Source organism: Oncorhynchus keta, chromosome 18 (assembly GCF_023373465.1).
Source record: "Oncorhynchus keta strain PuntledgeMale-10-30-2019 chromosome 18, Oket_V2, whole genome shotgun sequence".
Lineage (NCBI taxonomy): Eukaryota > Metazoa > Chordata > Actinopteri > Salmoniformes > Salmonidae > Oncorhynchus > Oncorhynchus keta.
In genome coordinates this window covers 10,662,070-10,678,252 of record NC_068438.1, presented here as the reverse complement: position 1 = coordinate 10,678,252, position 16,183 = coordinate 10,662,070, and the positions used below count along the sequence as shown (strand labels likewise).

General features: G+C 42.6%; 1 protein-coding gene across 2 annotated transcripts in view; it reads right to left on the bottom strand.

Moving 5' to 3' along the window:
• Positions 1 to 13,696, bottom strand: part of LOC118397252 (immunoglobulin superfamily member 11-like) — a 92,557-nt gene extending 78,861 nt beyond the window's left edge. For both annotated transcript variants that reach the window (XM_052467405.1, XM_052467406.1), the window contains exon 1: positions 13,095 to 13,696. In XM_052467405.1, the coding sequence (XP_052323365.1) occupies positions 13,095 to 13,155 (61 nt within the window). In that variant the 5' untranslated portion in view covers positions 13,156 to 13,696. The remainder of the gene's footprint in view (positions 1 to 13,094) is intronic.
• Between the last annotated feature and the right edge of the window lie 2,487 nt (positions 13,697 to 16,183).

Here is a 16,183-nt window from a genome sequence, read left to right as displayed (position 1 = left end):
CCCTCAGTAGACTGAAAAGATTTGTCATGGGTCCTTAGATCGTCAAAGGGTTCTACAGCTGCAATATTGAGAGCATCACCGCCTGGTATGGCAACTGCTCGGCCTCTGACCGCAAGGCACTACAGAGGGTAGTATGAACGGCCCAGTGCATCCCTTTGGCCATGCTTCCTGCCATCCAGGACCTCTACACTAGGCGGAATCAGAGGAAGGACCTAAAAATTGTCAAATACTCCAGCCACTGTAGTCACCGCACGGCAAGCGGTACCAGAGCGCCAAGTCTAGGTCCAAATAGCTTCTACCCCCAAGCCATAAGACTACTGAATACCTAATCAAATAGCTACCCAGACTATTTGCATTGCCCCCTCCCCCTGTCTTACACCTCTGCTACTCTTTGTTGTTATCATCTATGCATAGTCACTTTAATAACTCCACCTACTTATTACCTCAACTAACCGGTGCCCCCGCACATTGACTCTGTACCGGTACCCCCCTAATAAAGTCTAGCTATTGTTATTTTACTGCTGCTCTTTAATAACTTGTTACTTTTATTTCTTATTCTTATCCGTATTTTTTTTAACTGCATTGTTGGTTAGGGGCTTGTAAGTAAGTATTTCACTGTAAGGTCTACCTGTTCTATTCGGCAGTGACTAATACAGTTTGATTTTAAAATTGGATTTGATTTGATCATCAGCAACAAGGACTCTAAAAGGAAAAGGATATCAAAAGGTCAATGATCAGACCCCGACTTGGGACACAGCCAGGAAAATATTGACAACACGGGATACAAGTAATCTGCCAAGATTGGTGACGAGGAGCCCACAATTACCAGTCAGACTGACTGATTGCATTTGCCTTAATCAGAGGTTAACATTAATTACAGGATGAGATCAGAACATGAGGGAGCCTTGGGCTTTAAATCCCTTGGCTGTACACACACACACACACACACACAAGCACGGGCACACAACCGTACGCACTTAACTACGCATGTGCACACACACACACACACACACTCACAAACACACACACACTCACACACAGACACAGGAGATGAAGCTTAAAGAGGTAACCCACAGGGTGGTGTATGCTGCATGATTATGCACTGTGCCTGCTGGCTCTCCTATGTCTCTGGGTTTCAGCACCATCTTCACCCTCTATCTCTTGTGTGCTAGATCTGCAGTTAATATAAAATGATTCGACACAATTTTCAATTATACATGAAGCCCACCCGCTTGCTCCCTAAGTGTATGGAACCCACAATTTTTCTGCCGCATTAAAGCTACAAGATATTTTGAAGTAAATCTGCCTGGTATCATGGACATAACCGAACATATCCAGGTCCTTTGAAGAAATACTTAGGCCTACTCTGTATGCCTTGCATGCAAGATAGACGGTCTTCACCACTATCTAACCTGGCTATACCATGGTAGACAGACATGTGTAACATTTCAATCTGCTACAAATCCACAGCCTCAAGTATAGAACAGTGCTATGGAGGCTGGGAATGCACACAGTACCCAGGGACCCCTTTGCGGTTTGTCTAATGTATAGGAGATCTAGTCACTGTCGGCACGATCAGGGCCAGCTCTAGCCTTTTGGGCCCCCCCACCCACAATTGTATAACACATTTTATGCAATTCTACTCATTTTGCCATGGGGCAGAGAGACATTTTTGCCGTTTTAAAGCCAATTTCCTGCATTATATCCATTTTGCCATTGGGTGGTGAAAATTATTTTGCCGTTTTAAAGCAAATTTTCTACACATTTTTCTATATCTTATGCCATGTTAATGATATCTAAGTGAGAGTGACTAACAAAATCAATGGGGGCCCTGGAGGTCAGGGCCCCTGGGCACGTGCCCTGCATGCCTGGTTGTTATACAGCCATTATTACTACAAGTTTAGATAACTGACGAGACTAACTTACCAATTTAAAAATTGTTAGCTGACATGACAAATGGAGTGATTGTCAGTGACTGACACAAGAGAAAAACTGCTACTGCACGACCACATTTCTAACTTACATTTTGCTCATTCTACTATTCAACATGAAGTTGAAACCCCGACTGAGTTCCTAAAAAAAGACAGTGTTCGCTTTGGGCCTGGGAACCTTATTCCTGGAGCCGCCCCCGGGCAGGTTCAGTTAATCAGGCTAAAGTTAAGGTTGTGTAGTGTTTTAGCACTTACACTATCACTTTGGCAGAGAAACATCACCGGGCCAGGTTAAAAGGATAGTTCCCTTCAGGAAAGTCGAAAAAGCTGAAACTTCAAAACAACAAACCATCCCTTTAATATTGTGCCCCAGATCTACAGGTTGGACTAATGGAGGAGACGGGATACAGCAGCAGCTCAGAAACGTCTGGTGAAAAGTGCCAAGCAGCCAAGAAACCAACCAACCACACTGGGTCCAGGCTTCACCCAGGCTCTGTCCAGCGGAACAGGGGGCCTCTTGTTCCTGTGCCATGGTGGCAGGAAACGTGATGTATTCAGATGATAATGAGCCATGCAGCAGTACAATTGAAAACGCCAGTGTCCTGGCACCAGTTAGCCCTCTCTCAAAGACCCATCGCCAAGGAGACCAGTTGGAACGGGACCCTGACAGAGCCAAGGGACAGCGAGGGTATTAAGGATTTCACAAAGCTCTAACGAACTGAGGCTTTCCAGAGGACTGTCTTTCAGCAAAGAAAAACACACAGCTACCCTTGGTATATTTTGTACTGTAAAAGGCTGTATTGGAATGCTGTTTTGAATATCATCTGTGGCATGTGTGATTTTCTCCAAACACGTCACGGCTGTTCGTTTCTATTTTTATACGCACAGTCCACCTGAGTCCTCGGTACTGTAGGCAGGGTGGATACAAAGAAGCCTTTTCATTATTTACCACAGCTCCCCAGGCCCCCAAAAAATAATCAAGCATTTGGATTGGAACCCTCTGCCCAAAATTACAGAGGCGGCTGACAGCATGCAAACGAGAGGTAATGGTCTTAGAGCAGAGGATTTAACACATGGTGGTATGCTCCAGATGTTTACTTAGAGTTGTTTTTCCAATACTACGGCAGACCTGGGTTCAAACACCATTTGAAATCATTCAAATACGTTTCGAGTTTGCTTTAGCCTGCCCGGAGTACCAGAAGCTATTATATTGGTTCCTTTGCAAAAAAAAAGGCAAGCTCAATGACACCCAGCTAAAGTATTTGAAGTGATTTCAGATAGTATTTCAACCCAAGTCTGTTACCACAAAGGAGGAAAGTAGAGTGGGTAGAGGAAGCTCAAGCAAAGTGTTGTAGTTCCATCCTTTGTAATCCTGCTGCACTGTGCCAGTACACTGACTGACTGACTCTCCTCAAGATAAGAGGCAGAGAGGCAGTATAGCCCTTACCATGCTGTGCAGTCGTGTGTGAAATGTGCTTCGGTGGGTGAGTCAACCATGTATGCATTTCTAAAGGATTCACTTTGACCTCTATCTACAATCAACTGGTCTCTCCTGAGGAGTGTCTGTCAGACAACAAAAAAGGGAAGTATGCAGTTTATTCCTGAGCTAAAACCAACTCCCCTTTAACAGTGTATTAACTATGACTATAACACAGTATCACACAAGCTCATCTGCATACCAATGTGTAATGCATTTTTAATCCGACTGTTAAACAAGGATTCATTCAAATTGCAGTAATTTTGCCGCGCATAGCCATATAATCAGTTATAGCTGGGTGGAACGAGCGTATACCCTTTTATCCTGGCGCCATTTTTAACAATTGAAAATGGCATCTCTTGTGGCTGTGGGAGTAAAATGACGGTTGGCTCAATGGGGCTCTCTGCCGTTTTCAACTCAACTCAATTTTCTATTATGTTCCCTCTAATAGCGAAGCCATAGCTTTCTGCACCCACCACCCACCACTCTCCTAAGGCTTTAGTCACAGCTAAAAGTCAATAGGCAATTGCAATAGGACAGCTGAAGCAAACTTCCAATGTATTGAAAACCCTGCTCAGAAAAACCTCAGACTCAACAATGTTGTTTTTTCTACATCAGGAGAGTGTAATGAAATACCCATGTTATTTTTAAAGGGAAAATGTCAGCCTTGTACACACATGGGAGGTTGATTGATCACTTGTTATTCACTCACTGATTATGGGCCACAAACCTGAACAGGCCTTCCTCTCTAGGTCCTAAATGAGGATGTTGGTTGTGTTCCAATAATCTGTCCTTTCTTGTGCACTTAAAGGGACCTTTCAAAATTGTTCAACTTCATATTCAACATCTCTAGCACTACCCCAACATCTACATATGTGAAAATGGTGCGTTTCTATGTTTTGTGGTAAATAAAAGATAGAGGAAGATACATGTCCAATGACATCATCAACCAATTAGTAGACAATTAGTAGGCAATTCCAACTCATAATTGGTTAACGTCACACGATGCACACCGATGATGTCATTGGAAACAATTGTCTTTTTTTCCCTACAAAACAAAACATTTTCACATTGGGGTGGTGCTGGAGATGATGAATATGGAGTAGAATAATTGCTAAATTCCCTTTGTAGGTTTGAAAGGAAATGACGGGTATATGAACACTCCTTCCAACACCAATCCAGTGCTTTTACGTTTGTGAGCAGTAGTGAATGAGTGCACGCTTTAGGAAGGAGGAGAGATTACTGGGGCACACCTGTTCTCTTTTAAAAGGAGAGGGGACATCTCAGTTGTGATGCATGATGGGATACACACACTCCCTCCGATATCTAGCGGAATTACTCTCCATGTTGAGAATGAAAGATGGGACAACAATGTCATTGTATGGTTATTGTTGGTTTGGGATAATTACAGTTGTGATAACATGCAGGGATCGTCTTAATTATGCATGGCTAATTACCCAAATTGACTAGATTGATGTTAATTGCATTGTTCACACTGTGTATTGCATGTTGGACAACTGACAAAATAACCCCAGAGGACCTATGCAGACAGCACGCAGGACCAGGGATTGAAACCAAAGACCTTTTCAACTCTAGTCATTAGCTCATTCCCACAGCCATAACATTGTGATGCATTTTTTGCTCTGGATCCACAGAAGAGGAGTGAAGTGTGGCTCAGAGGGAGGAGAGGGAAGAGGGGAGGAGCAGGGAAGGGTGACAATAGAGGGAGGAAAAAGGAAATGATGGTGGTGGGATGAGGGCAGAGCAGACCGAGGGATGATACGAGGCTGGGTAGAAAAGATGAGAGATGGAGGGAAAGAGAACAAGGAGGGAGGTAGAGAGAGGTGGTAATTAGTTCACGTGAGGTCGGGCCAAAGAGGCTTGCTGTCCACTGAGTCTCGTGAATACATAAACCCAAAGCTATCTATAATCTATAAATCACTGCATGGGGAACTGAGGGTTGTAATCTGCCGAAAAGCCTGTCTTAGCGAACGATTTGGGGCAAATAAACAGAGGAGCACTTTAATATTTTACACATTGTCTTGCGCCCATGTGTTAGTTGCGCACCGCGGCTGTTCCATTACGCCCTATGTTAGCTGAAAGCCCCTCAAATAGCCTGAATATAAATCCTTTCTGCTGTGGGATAACACACGCTAATAGGTAACACACCGCTGGACCCGGGATTTGTGACACAACTAATATTACAGTTGATAGGCACACTACATGGACAAAAGTATGTGGACACCTCATACCAAACTCATGGGTGTTAATATGGAGGGTGTCCCCCATTTGCTGCTATAACAGCCTACACTCTGGGAAGGCTTGCCACTAGATGTTGGAACATTGCTGCGGGGAATTGCTTCCATTCAGCCACAAGAGCATTAGCGAGGTCGAGCACGGATGTTGGGTGATTAGGCCTGCCTCGCAGTCGGTGTTACAATTCATGTCAAAGGTGCTTGATGAGTGTCGTGGAAAATTGCAAGATTATGATATAATGCTTGTAAGATTGTTATAATGCTTGTATTACATTATAATAGTTGTTAACTTCGACAGAATAGAGTAATGTGTGTGTGTTCCACTGAGGATGGGCCTCTATGAGCTAGCACTGACAGAGGAGATTTACGAAGTCTTTGGGTGAATAAAGCCTAAAGAGCATTCCAGATAACATGAGTTAATGGTTGTGTTCTATGCCTTATCAGGGAGTGGCGGTCCCCTTTTGGAGTGGGGGTCCAGACACTGGTCTTTACAGTGAGAACTGTTGACACAACAGTAACTGTCTGCTATGCTTTATAGATATCTTTCATACAAATCTTAACCTTTGTGAACTGTTCTTAAGATCTGTGATTCGTCATGTAAGTTGAGAGGGGTGTATCTTGGCTATAAAAGATCTTTGTTCTTTTCTGTTGGTACTTTTCAATGGTTCATTAGAGATAGCGCATCATTGAAACTCAAAAAGGCTATTGCAGAGCTCTTATTAAAATATATGTAGTTTAAGTATAACTCTGACTGGTGTGTGAAGTTTGTAACTCTCTCCTCATTTGGTAAAGCAGAAATATGCCACCACATGAGGTTGAGGTCAGGGCTCTGTGCAGGTCAGTCAAATTCTTCCACACCGATCTCGACAAACTATTTCTGTATGGATCTTGCCTTGTGCACGGGGGCATTGTCATGCTGAAACAGGAAAGGTACTTTCCCAAATTGTTGCCAGAAAGTTGGAAGGACAGAATCGTCTAGAATGTCATTGTATGCTGTAGCATTAAGATTTCCCTTCAAAGGAACTAAGCAGCCTAGCCAGAACCATGAAAAACAGCCTCAGAACATTATTCCTCCTCCACCAAACTTTACAGTTGGCACTATACATTGGGGCAGGTAGCATACACCTGGCAACAGCCAAACCCAGATTCGTCCATCGAACTGCCAGATAGTGAAGAGTGATTCATCATTCCAGAGAACGTTACACCACTCCAGCCGACGCTTGGCATTGCGTATTGTGATCTTAGGCTTGTGTGCGGCTGCTCGGACATGGAAACCCATTTCATGAAGCTCCCAATGAACAGTTCTTGTGCTGACGTTGCTTCCTGAGGCAGTTTGGAACTCGGTAATAAGTGTAGCAACTGAGGACAGATTATTTTGTACACACTACGTGCTTCAGCACTCTGCGGTCCCGTTCTGTGAGCTTCTGTGGCCTACCACTTCACAATAACAGCACTTACAGTTGACCGGGGCAGCTGTAGCAGGGCAGAAATTTGACGAACAAGCATCACTCCTCTGTTCTAACACGTATCAGACCTAACGTGCTCATTCCTCCTCTAGTAATGTTGCTCAGCCTAGGAAAGCCATTTTGGCTCGTGTTTAAGTGGGTGAGGAAAGGGAACTTGTGAAAACTTTGTGTAGACAACACACCATTCGCGATCAATTCAGACACTCAGCACACATTAACCTGGCTGTCCTCTGGTGGAGAAGTAAAATATCATGTAATAAACTTCTACCACATGCTAAATATACCGTTGCTAGTCGCTGTCTATCACTTAGCTACAACCAAATTCATGTTTAGCTTGAATTTGAAGAACTAGACCGAACCTGTGCTGTATACATATTCTGAGATCTTTTGAAGATATATTCTTCAGTTCTAGGTTCGGAAACATACATCTTCTTAGGTGGAAGCCTGCGAATCGATGGCTTTATGAGGCACTACATCAAAGCTACACCATTTATTTTGACAAATGCAATGATTCATAAGGCGAGAGAGAGAGAGAGAGGCATAACACCCAGTCAGGTTATGAATTACCTATGGCTGTGAAAAGCTGGTGGCATGTTTAATGCAGTAGAGTGTCTCTATATTCTGCTGCTTCTCTGAAGATCTCTCTGGATGATTCCTTTACAGATTTCCTTCAAACTAAGCATCAGAAAATCACAGCACACATAAAACAAAAATGGTGTTATGTTTAATCTAATCGAATACGAATTTGAACAGTATAAATATATATTAATTGTATTTAATATCAGAGGAACATCATGAAATTGCAATACAACGATCGGTTCCAGGGGTTTAAAAGTTATATTTATCTTGACAAACAAGGCATTTTTTAGTGCAGTGGCACTTGACTGACGTTGACCTACAGTGTCCCGAGTTGGGTTTCCTGGAGCAAAAAGAAAACATACACTAGCTGCTGACTGCGTCACATACAGCCAAACAGCCATCAGTGAGAGCACACCACCTCCATTAACATTTAAAAGCTTCTAACATTGAAATGCCAATAAAAAGAAAAACCTTCTTTTTGCACACCTCACGCTGGCACACTGAATATATTAAAGTGCCAGGCATATGAAAGCTATTGACGGAGGTCCGTCAACCGTACCTCGAGGGATGAAACGCGGAAGTCACCAATACAGAGCGCCAGACGACACGCTGGGTGCAACTATGTGCAATTTTTCTAAATTACATTCAGAAGAATATGAATTATCCTCCATGTATTGAGAATGGCAATTATCTGGTCAAGACACTTTCCTGGTCTTCCTGTTTTCACTCGAGCCGTGTAATATTGAGTGGTTTCATCACAGACATAATAGTCTTCAACCACACAAAATCACTCGCGGAATTGGAAGCCATTACTATGGTCAGGGGCATAACCACCCATCGTCAGCTCTACCAGGTTCAAGAGGTCATGTCTCTATTCCCTCTAGTCTATAGGGTCATGATGATTTGGATCTCATACATTTACATTTACATTTAAGTCATTTAGCAGACGCTCTTATCCAGAGCGACTTACAAATTGGTAGCAATGTGTACTCGAATAAACTCACATGTTTGAGTTTGAATGAATCCCTGTACCTGAGAAAAAGCCCACATGCAGAGACACTATGCATTTAGAAAGTGATGCTGGTTGGTGTGTGAGGTGAGGTGGATTACAGCAGCTATGTGGTCATACCAGGGCAGGAGAGCATTAAACCTCTGGGATGCTCACTCACTGCCTTGCCAAACGGAATTAGAGCACACTACACACTACTCTACCTTCTGACCCATTGATTCCCCTGACTCCTCGGTCTCTAAACAAACAATCCTTGCTAATGCCCTGATACATAACAATCCTCTATCAGACACTATCGGAGGATTATGATAGGCTAACGCACAAGGAGGCAAGGTGTCTTATGGGTGTTGTAGGTTTAAATGTTCTGAATAAGAAATGCACCTGGGAAGTTTCATGATAGCCTTTAAATGCTTGCCATGTAAGCTTTAGATTTTACGTTGGTGTTAAAAATGATGAACCAAGGCACAGCACTAAAATAGCAATCTACACTAAGCACGGCGCAAGACTGTCTCTGTACTACAGATGGATAGAAACGGGACATTTCTCAAACACTCCCCTGCAATGCCATCCAATTTCAAGCCAATGAAGCTGAAAATCTAAAACGGCAAGTTGAGGGCATTCTCTGGATGCTTCTACAGGACGACAGCATCCACCTAAATGATGTATAACCCCTGGGAGCAACGCACGGGGACAGGGAATCCACATTAAAAGACAGGTTAGTGTGTGAACCACCAACGTGTCCCTCACCTCACTCCCAAAACAATGTCCAAACAGGAAGTTGTGGACGGACGCTCATACCGTACGCGTCCAGCCTAGTGGTTAGAGTCGCAACCTTCAGAACACACATGCCGTCTGGGCCAAGGGTTCGAATCCACTGCCTTTCTGACTCAAACTATCTCCTATCTATATCTGGCCAATACAAGTGTGTGTATTCTTAATCCCAGCTCGGTTTGATGACATTAATGAGATTTACATTTTGGTTATTTAGCAGACACTCTTATCCAGAAGAGCGTCAGGAGCATTTAGAGATACAGGAGCAATTCGAGTTAAGTGCCTTGCTCAAGGGCACATTGGCAGATTTTTCACCTTGTCAGCTTGGGGATTCAAACCAGCGACCTATCGGTTACTTGCCCAATGCTCTTAACAGCTAGGCTACCAAACCACCGAATCCCAAACAGCCATGACCACACATTGGACCGAGGTGTTTGGGCATGAACTCAGCTCAACCGCCGCAAGCTTCTCTTTTGGGTACTGTTAGTAAAGTCCTAAACAGGCAACTGTCGGCCAGTGCTTTCTCTCTCTCTCAAATATCTCCATCATTAATTCATGCATTTCCCCAGAACCAGCTATCACAGCATTCTTTTGAAGGCTCGTCCTCCTAGCTCGTCTCTGTCACTCATGCACATGAACTTTTCAAGCAGTCCCAAAGGTCTTTTCAATTTTTTGAGAAGCTATTTTTAGCTTTAAAATAATCGAGGTGGAAACTTCCATCTGTCCTACACACATTCCAGCTGCTCCTTTTTAGTGGGAAAAAGGGAAAACAAATGATTTGAGCACATATTTAAAGTATAAATCGTACTTGATTATTGAAATCACATATTCAATATAATTTAGAAGGGAGACTCATCATGAAGGATCACAGATGATTACAGAGACAGTTTGTTTTGCATCACTGAGCACTGCTTTCCCAGCTCTCTCCCCTGAGTGCTTTTCTTTTCAGGGATACCTCTGAAGTCGTATTTCTCTGCTCAGGTCTGCTCAGGTCTGTTCTATTTGTTTACCTTGATTTTGGCAGGTAAGTTGATTGAACTTATTCTAAATGACGACAATGACTTGGGTAAGAGTCACAGTTTAGAGGAAACTGGCCATGGCAGCGTAGGAAATTCAGCCAAGACACCCGGTTAACACCCCTACTTTTGCTTGGGCTATGGTATTTTAGAAAGCCTGTTGATATCACGAGGGTTAAAGCTTACAGTACCTGCAGAGAAACTCTTTTTGACAAGAAATCTGGGTTAAATTTATGCAAATGAAGTACCTTACTGCTATTATGATTTTTTTTCATTGCATGTTTCGCCAAGACCGACTCCTCATCTTCCCAACACAGCATTTAACTCATGGGGTGCGGAGAACTTCAAACGAGAAGCCACTACATTGGGGCACTGGTGGAACCAGGCAATTTAAAAGGCATTATATTCAACAACAACTAGTTGAAAAGTTCAGGGACACAACTTCAGAAACATTTAATTTGCAGAATTGATCAGCATGCCGGATTGGTTCTCCAGCCCTCCAGCTATCTGGTGAAATCTTTAGAGCCGGCCACGGAGAGACACACTGTGGGTACTGCCCTGGGCATCATTTCACAAGCAGAACCAATCCGCCATTTATTCTGTCCTTTTAAAAGTCCCTTGAACCAGCTCTTGGAAAAGTATTTTTTAACATCAAACTTGTTCTGCATCACTTTATGCTTTGCATGTATCTGAATGTCTGTACTTGGTCTGCCTGGCCTTAGCTAATTGACAGGAATGCAACATTATGTATGAAGGCTTTGCTTGAAGACGGCTTTTTTCCCCCAACTAAGGCTGACAGTTTGAAGGGACCTTCAGTGAACTCGACAGTGTAAAGGGGACTGTCCGGCATCACTTGTGTGGAGAGAGTTCCCTTGTGACACACTTTCTTCCAGACACCGGGGAGTTCTAGCGAAAACTAAAACGGCCACAGTGAGCTAAAGAGAGACCCCAGCACAGCACAGGGAGACGACCCACTGGACACAGACGTCAATTCAATGTCTATTCCACATTGGTTCAACACTGAAATGACATGGAAACAATATTGATTCAACCAGTTTGTGCCCAATGGAAATTGACGCTGAAGTAACACGGGCCAATAGAGTGCACTGTATCGCTCCTCTTCACCCGAACACTTTACCAGTAGTACCATATCAACAGACCTAGCTTTACCATACTAGAGATGTAACTCAGGAAGTCAATCGGATCAATTCACATCCATGAGTGATGATTCTTGAGATGCACATTGCACCCAGGGAAGGTCAATATCAATATACAGCAGAAACAAGAAGACGTCAGGGAAGAAATCTATTGCCAGTTTACAGTATTTATAGAGACAAACACCTAGATAGATGGAGAACATATTTCAAAAGAAAATCGACAATCTTCTTTGGATACATTGTACAGTATGAACCACTTGCAGACAACTCTTAGGAGTACAAGGGAGAACTGCGGCACCTCATCCTTTGAACTCTTGCATTTTCCACTGGATCACAGAGCAGATAAAGTGAGACACTGGTTACACGAGTAGACTTAGAAGGGATGGGGGGAGAAGGATGCTCTGTCTCAGTCCACTATTGAATAAGGATGACAGCAGACATCACACACAACATCACACAGACATCAAAGTACAGTAGTTATGTTCAATAACTAGCACTCAATTGGATCAAACAAGAATTCACAGTGACACTTCTCTGTGATACACAAACATGTGAGACAGAATCCAGAGGGTGCAGGTTCATGTTGGGAATATATTCCACAAACATTTGCCATTTCAACTTGCTCTGTACATATTTTGTTGTAATATAAAGTTGACTTAAATTTGAATCATTAGCTTTGTATATTATTCTCGTCTACCCTCACCTAGTTCCCATCTATATTCTGAAAACTTCTTATGAGGTTGTACTTGAACAGCTACAACGAAAAGGCGGCCAAGGTGCGTCGTCACAGGGAATCGAGTGCTCTTCTTAATCGCGCGGATTATCGGCTGCACCCCTTTGCGGTCTGGATGGACCTTCGTTTCTATCTCAGACCAACACTGAATGTTCCACTACATGTTTCAGTCCGTATCCACGGCATTGACTATAAAAGAGAATACAGATTTGGGCTCCCTGTCCGATGTTCCAAAAACGCCAATCGTGTGCATATGAAAGCAATCAAAAGTGATTTTCCTACGATATGGGAATACATATTTAAACAAAGTCATTCTAAATCATTGCTTTAGATTGTGCTGGAATGGAGGGGGTTTACAGAGAGATTCAAATATTAAGGGAAGGATCAAGCATGGCATGCGCTCTTGGCGAGGTTGCTTCCATGGCACAATTGTAATTCCAAATTCTCCTATATTACAATCATAGATTACACAAATGAAATATTGTATCCCAATCATTTCCTCATGATCACATTGATGTAATAAAACAGCTCATGTAGACATGGTTGGGTAGGCCATTCTTATTTGTTTAAAATAATCAATTATGGTCAATTATTTTTTCCATAATATGTTTTATTCTTCATGGTGTTACGATGGGAGGGACAGTTTAATGTCACACAAGTAGCTAGTTCTACAAACTTTTTAAAGTAATGAATTTCTTACCTTCCATGCAAAATAAAACCAACCAAGCAATCCATAGGTCCGAATTATGGAATTTAATCATGGTTCGTAAGTACTTGGCAAGTCGTTTTGTGTGGCTTCTTGACTGAATAAATCGTTATTTCACAGTTTATTTGATGAAAAGTAACGGTCTCTCGGAACAACATACATGAATACAGTCCCAGTGGTTTACGCGATAATCAGATGCGTTTTATGTAGCAAGACAAAATGTTACATTTTCTAACAGTAAAAAGAGCAACAAAAGGTTGCATCTCATCATATAGTCTAACACCACACTAAACCGTTGCTTCTTCTTGGACGTCCTTTCTTTTCGTTTCAATGTTGTTGTTTTTGTTGGTCGCACACTCGCACTATGTTGTCAGCTGACAGCACTTGGTATTTTCCATTTAATCAATTACGCACGTTCTGAAAATTGTCCGCAGTCTTGCTGTAGTAGATACAAATTCACAGAAGACATGAAACATTATCATTTCTTAGAGGGTAATTGTTTCTTCTTGTACAAGGCAGGCCCATGGTTCTCAATGCTAAACATGCACTCACTCCTTTTCTGTACAGCATTCTATTTGGAACCTTCATCGAGAACTCGCCCGTACTGTTGCCAGGAGACCAGTGACGCCAGTCTAGACTAGAGGTAGTAATGCCCCCTCTGGTGACAAAAAAAAGCCACTGTATGTGCTTGGTAGGCAACTGCATCCCGCAGTGCACGGTTGAAGCCAGCTCCAATGTATACGGATGTACTGCATTATGCATGCAATGCACGTGCTGAGTAAAAGCTGATATCAAGTAGATAAAGACTATGGGCAGATTACCATTTATCAGGTTTATTGAACGTTTTGGTTGATTGATTGCAGCAGCTTTCATGCACATCTTAATTCGGCAGAAGTGACAAGCTTTTCAGAAAGTACAAGCCCAATTCAATTCCAAAACATGTGTTATATTCATGCCAATAACAGCAAACCAACACAGTTTAGTTTTTCAAGCTGCCAGTTTTCTGTCACCACCGCCCATATTAGAAAGCCAGCAACACACAACAGCAGCTCTCAAAAGGGAAGCGACTGTCAATGTGTTCTCTTGAACAAAATGTGATCTTACCACAGCTCAGCACAAAATACTCCCTGTGTTTCACTAAAAACACTGCAGGCATAAAGCCTGAGCACTCCTGGGCCAAATCTAGATATAAAAACAGCTTCTTTTTTTTTTTATCTGTCAAGGTTTTGTAGACAAACATTTGATGAAAACTTTTTCCCTTATTCAACTTTTCTTACTGTTGAGTAATTAAAAATGTATGAGAGGAGATGAGAAAGCGTGACAAGGGCCAGTGCTTCAACAAGCTCTTCCGTACTGCCTGGGGTTGTTGGCAGGGGTTGCCAAAGAATATGTCTGTCACTCCTGACTTGAGCAACGTAAGGAATACCTACTTTTACCGGAGGCCATTCAGATTGTTTGATTTCTGACATACTGGCGCCATTTTATAGAACCCCGGTGTATGTTTTCAGATATTATGAATACTGGATCTTAAAGCACCCCTGGTCACTTACCTTCTGGTTTGAGAAAGCAGTAACACTCAAGTTATTCTTAAATACAAGTGTGACAATGTATACAGTAGCCGACACCGTACATATGAGTGTACCATTTTTTGTTTTTTACTAGAAGCTACTGTCCTGTTCATTTCATAAACCATGAATGCATACATGAAAAGTGACCCAACAGTTCTGCTGACAAGTTCACTAGAAAGATATACAGGCCATCTGTTCATCTCCCCTCCTATGCATCCCAACAGGGATACAGCCAAGTCGAGGAGTTACCGTACAGAAATGGCAGCATCCAAAGACATTGATTTATTATTGATACATTTTGCAATCGCTCCATTTTTCTTTCCGCCCGATATAAAAGATTAAGAATGTGAGCAAGATATGTACGTTAAATGTTTTAATTCGTTCTTTCCTGACAACCCCTGTTAAGAGTTCACGTCCACTTGAATATTGATGCCATGTTAAGGAAACACGGCCTGGTTTTTGCTGTGCCATGCATTTTGTGCAGCTTTGCTTTTCCTAGTTTGTTCTTGTGGAATTCATTTATTCCAGGCCAGTGCACCTGCTCACTAGGTCAATTCAGGTTAGGAGTCCATTCCTTCTTTAATCTTCACACTGCATAGTCGGAGTACAATATGTTCGTACTGAACATGCACTGTACCCATGTCCCACTTTGAACACTATGCCCTGTTGAGAAAACCTTTGGGTGGGTGGGTGTATATATACACATATATATATATATATATGATTTTTCTCACCTTTATGTAACCAGGTAGGCTAGTTGAGAACAAGTTAAACTGCAACCTGGCCAAGATAAATCAAAGCAGTGCAACACAAACACAGTGACACACAGAATAAACAAAAATGGTCAATAATACAATAGAAAAAGTCTATATACAGTGTGTGGAAATGAGGTAGGATAAGAAGGTAAGGTAATAAATAGGCTATAGTGTTGAAATAATTACAATATAGCAATTAAACATCGGAGTGATAGATTTCCAGAAGATGAGTGTGCAAGTTGAGATACTGGGGTGCAAAAGAGCTAAATAAATCAAATAACAGTATGGGGGATGAGGTAGTTGGGTGGGCTATTTACAGATCGGCTATGTACAGGTGCAGTGATCTGTGAGCTGCTCTGACAGCTGGTGCTTAAAGTTAGTGAGGGAGATAGGAGTCTCCAGCTTCAGTGATTTTTGCAGTTCATGCCAATCATTGGCAGCAGAGAACTGGAAGGAAAAGCATCCAAAGGAGGAATTGGCTTTGGGAGTGAGCAGGGAGATAAACCTTCTGGAGCGCATGCTACGGGTGGGTGCTGCTATGGTGACCAGTGAGCTGAGGTTGGGCAGGGCTTTACCTAGCAAAGACTTATAGATGACCTGGAGCCAGTGGATTTGGCAACGAATATGTAGTCAGCCAACAAGAGAGTACAGGTCACAGTGGTGGGTGGTATATGGGGCTTTGGTGGCAAAATGGATGGCACTGTGATAGACTGCATCCAATTTGCTGAGTAGAGTGTTGGGGGATATATTGTAAATGACA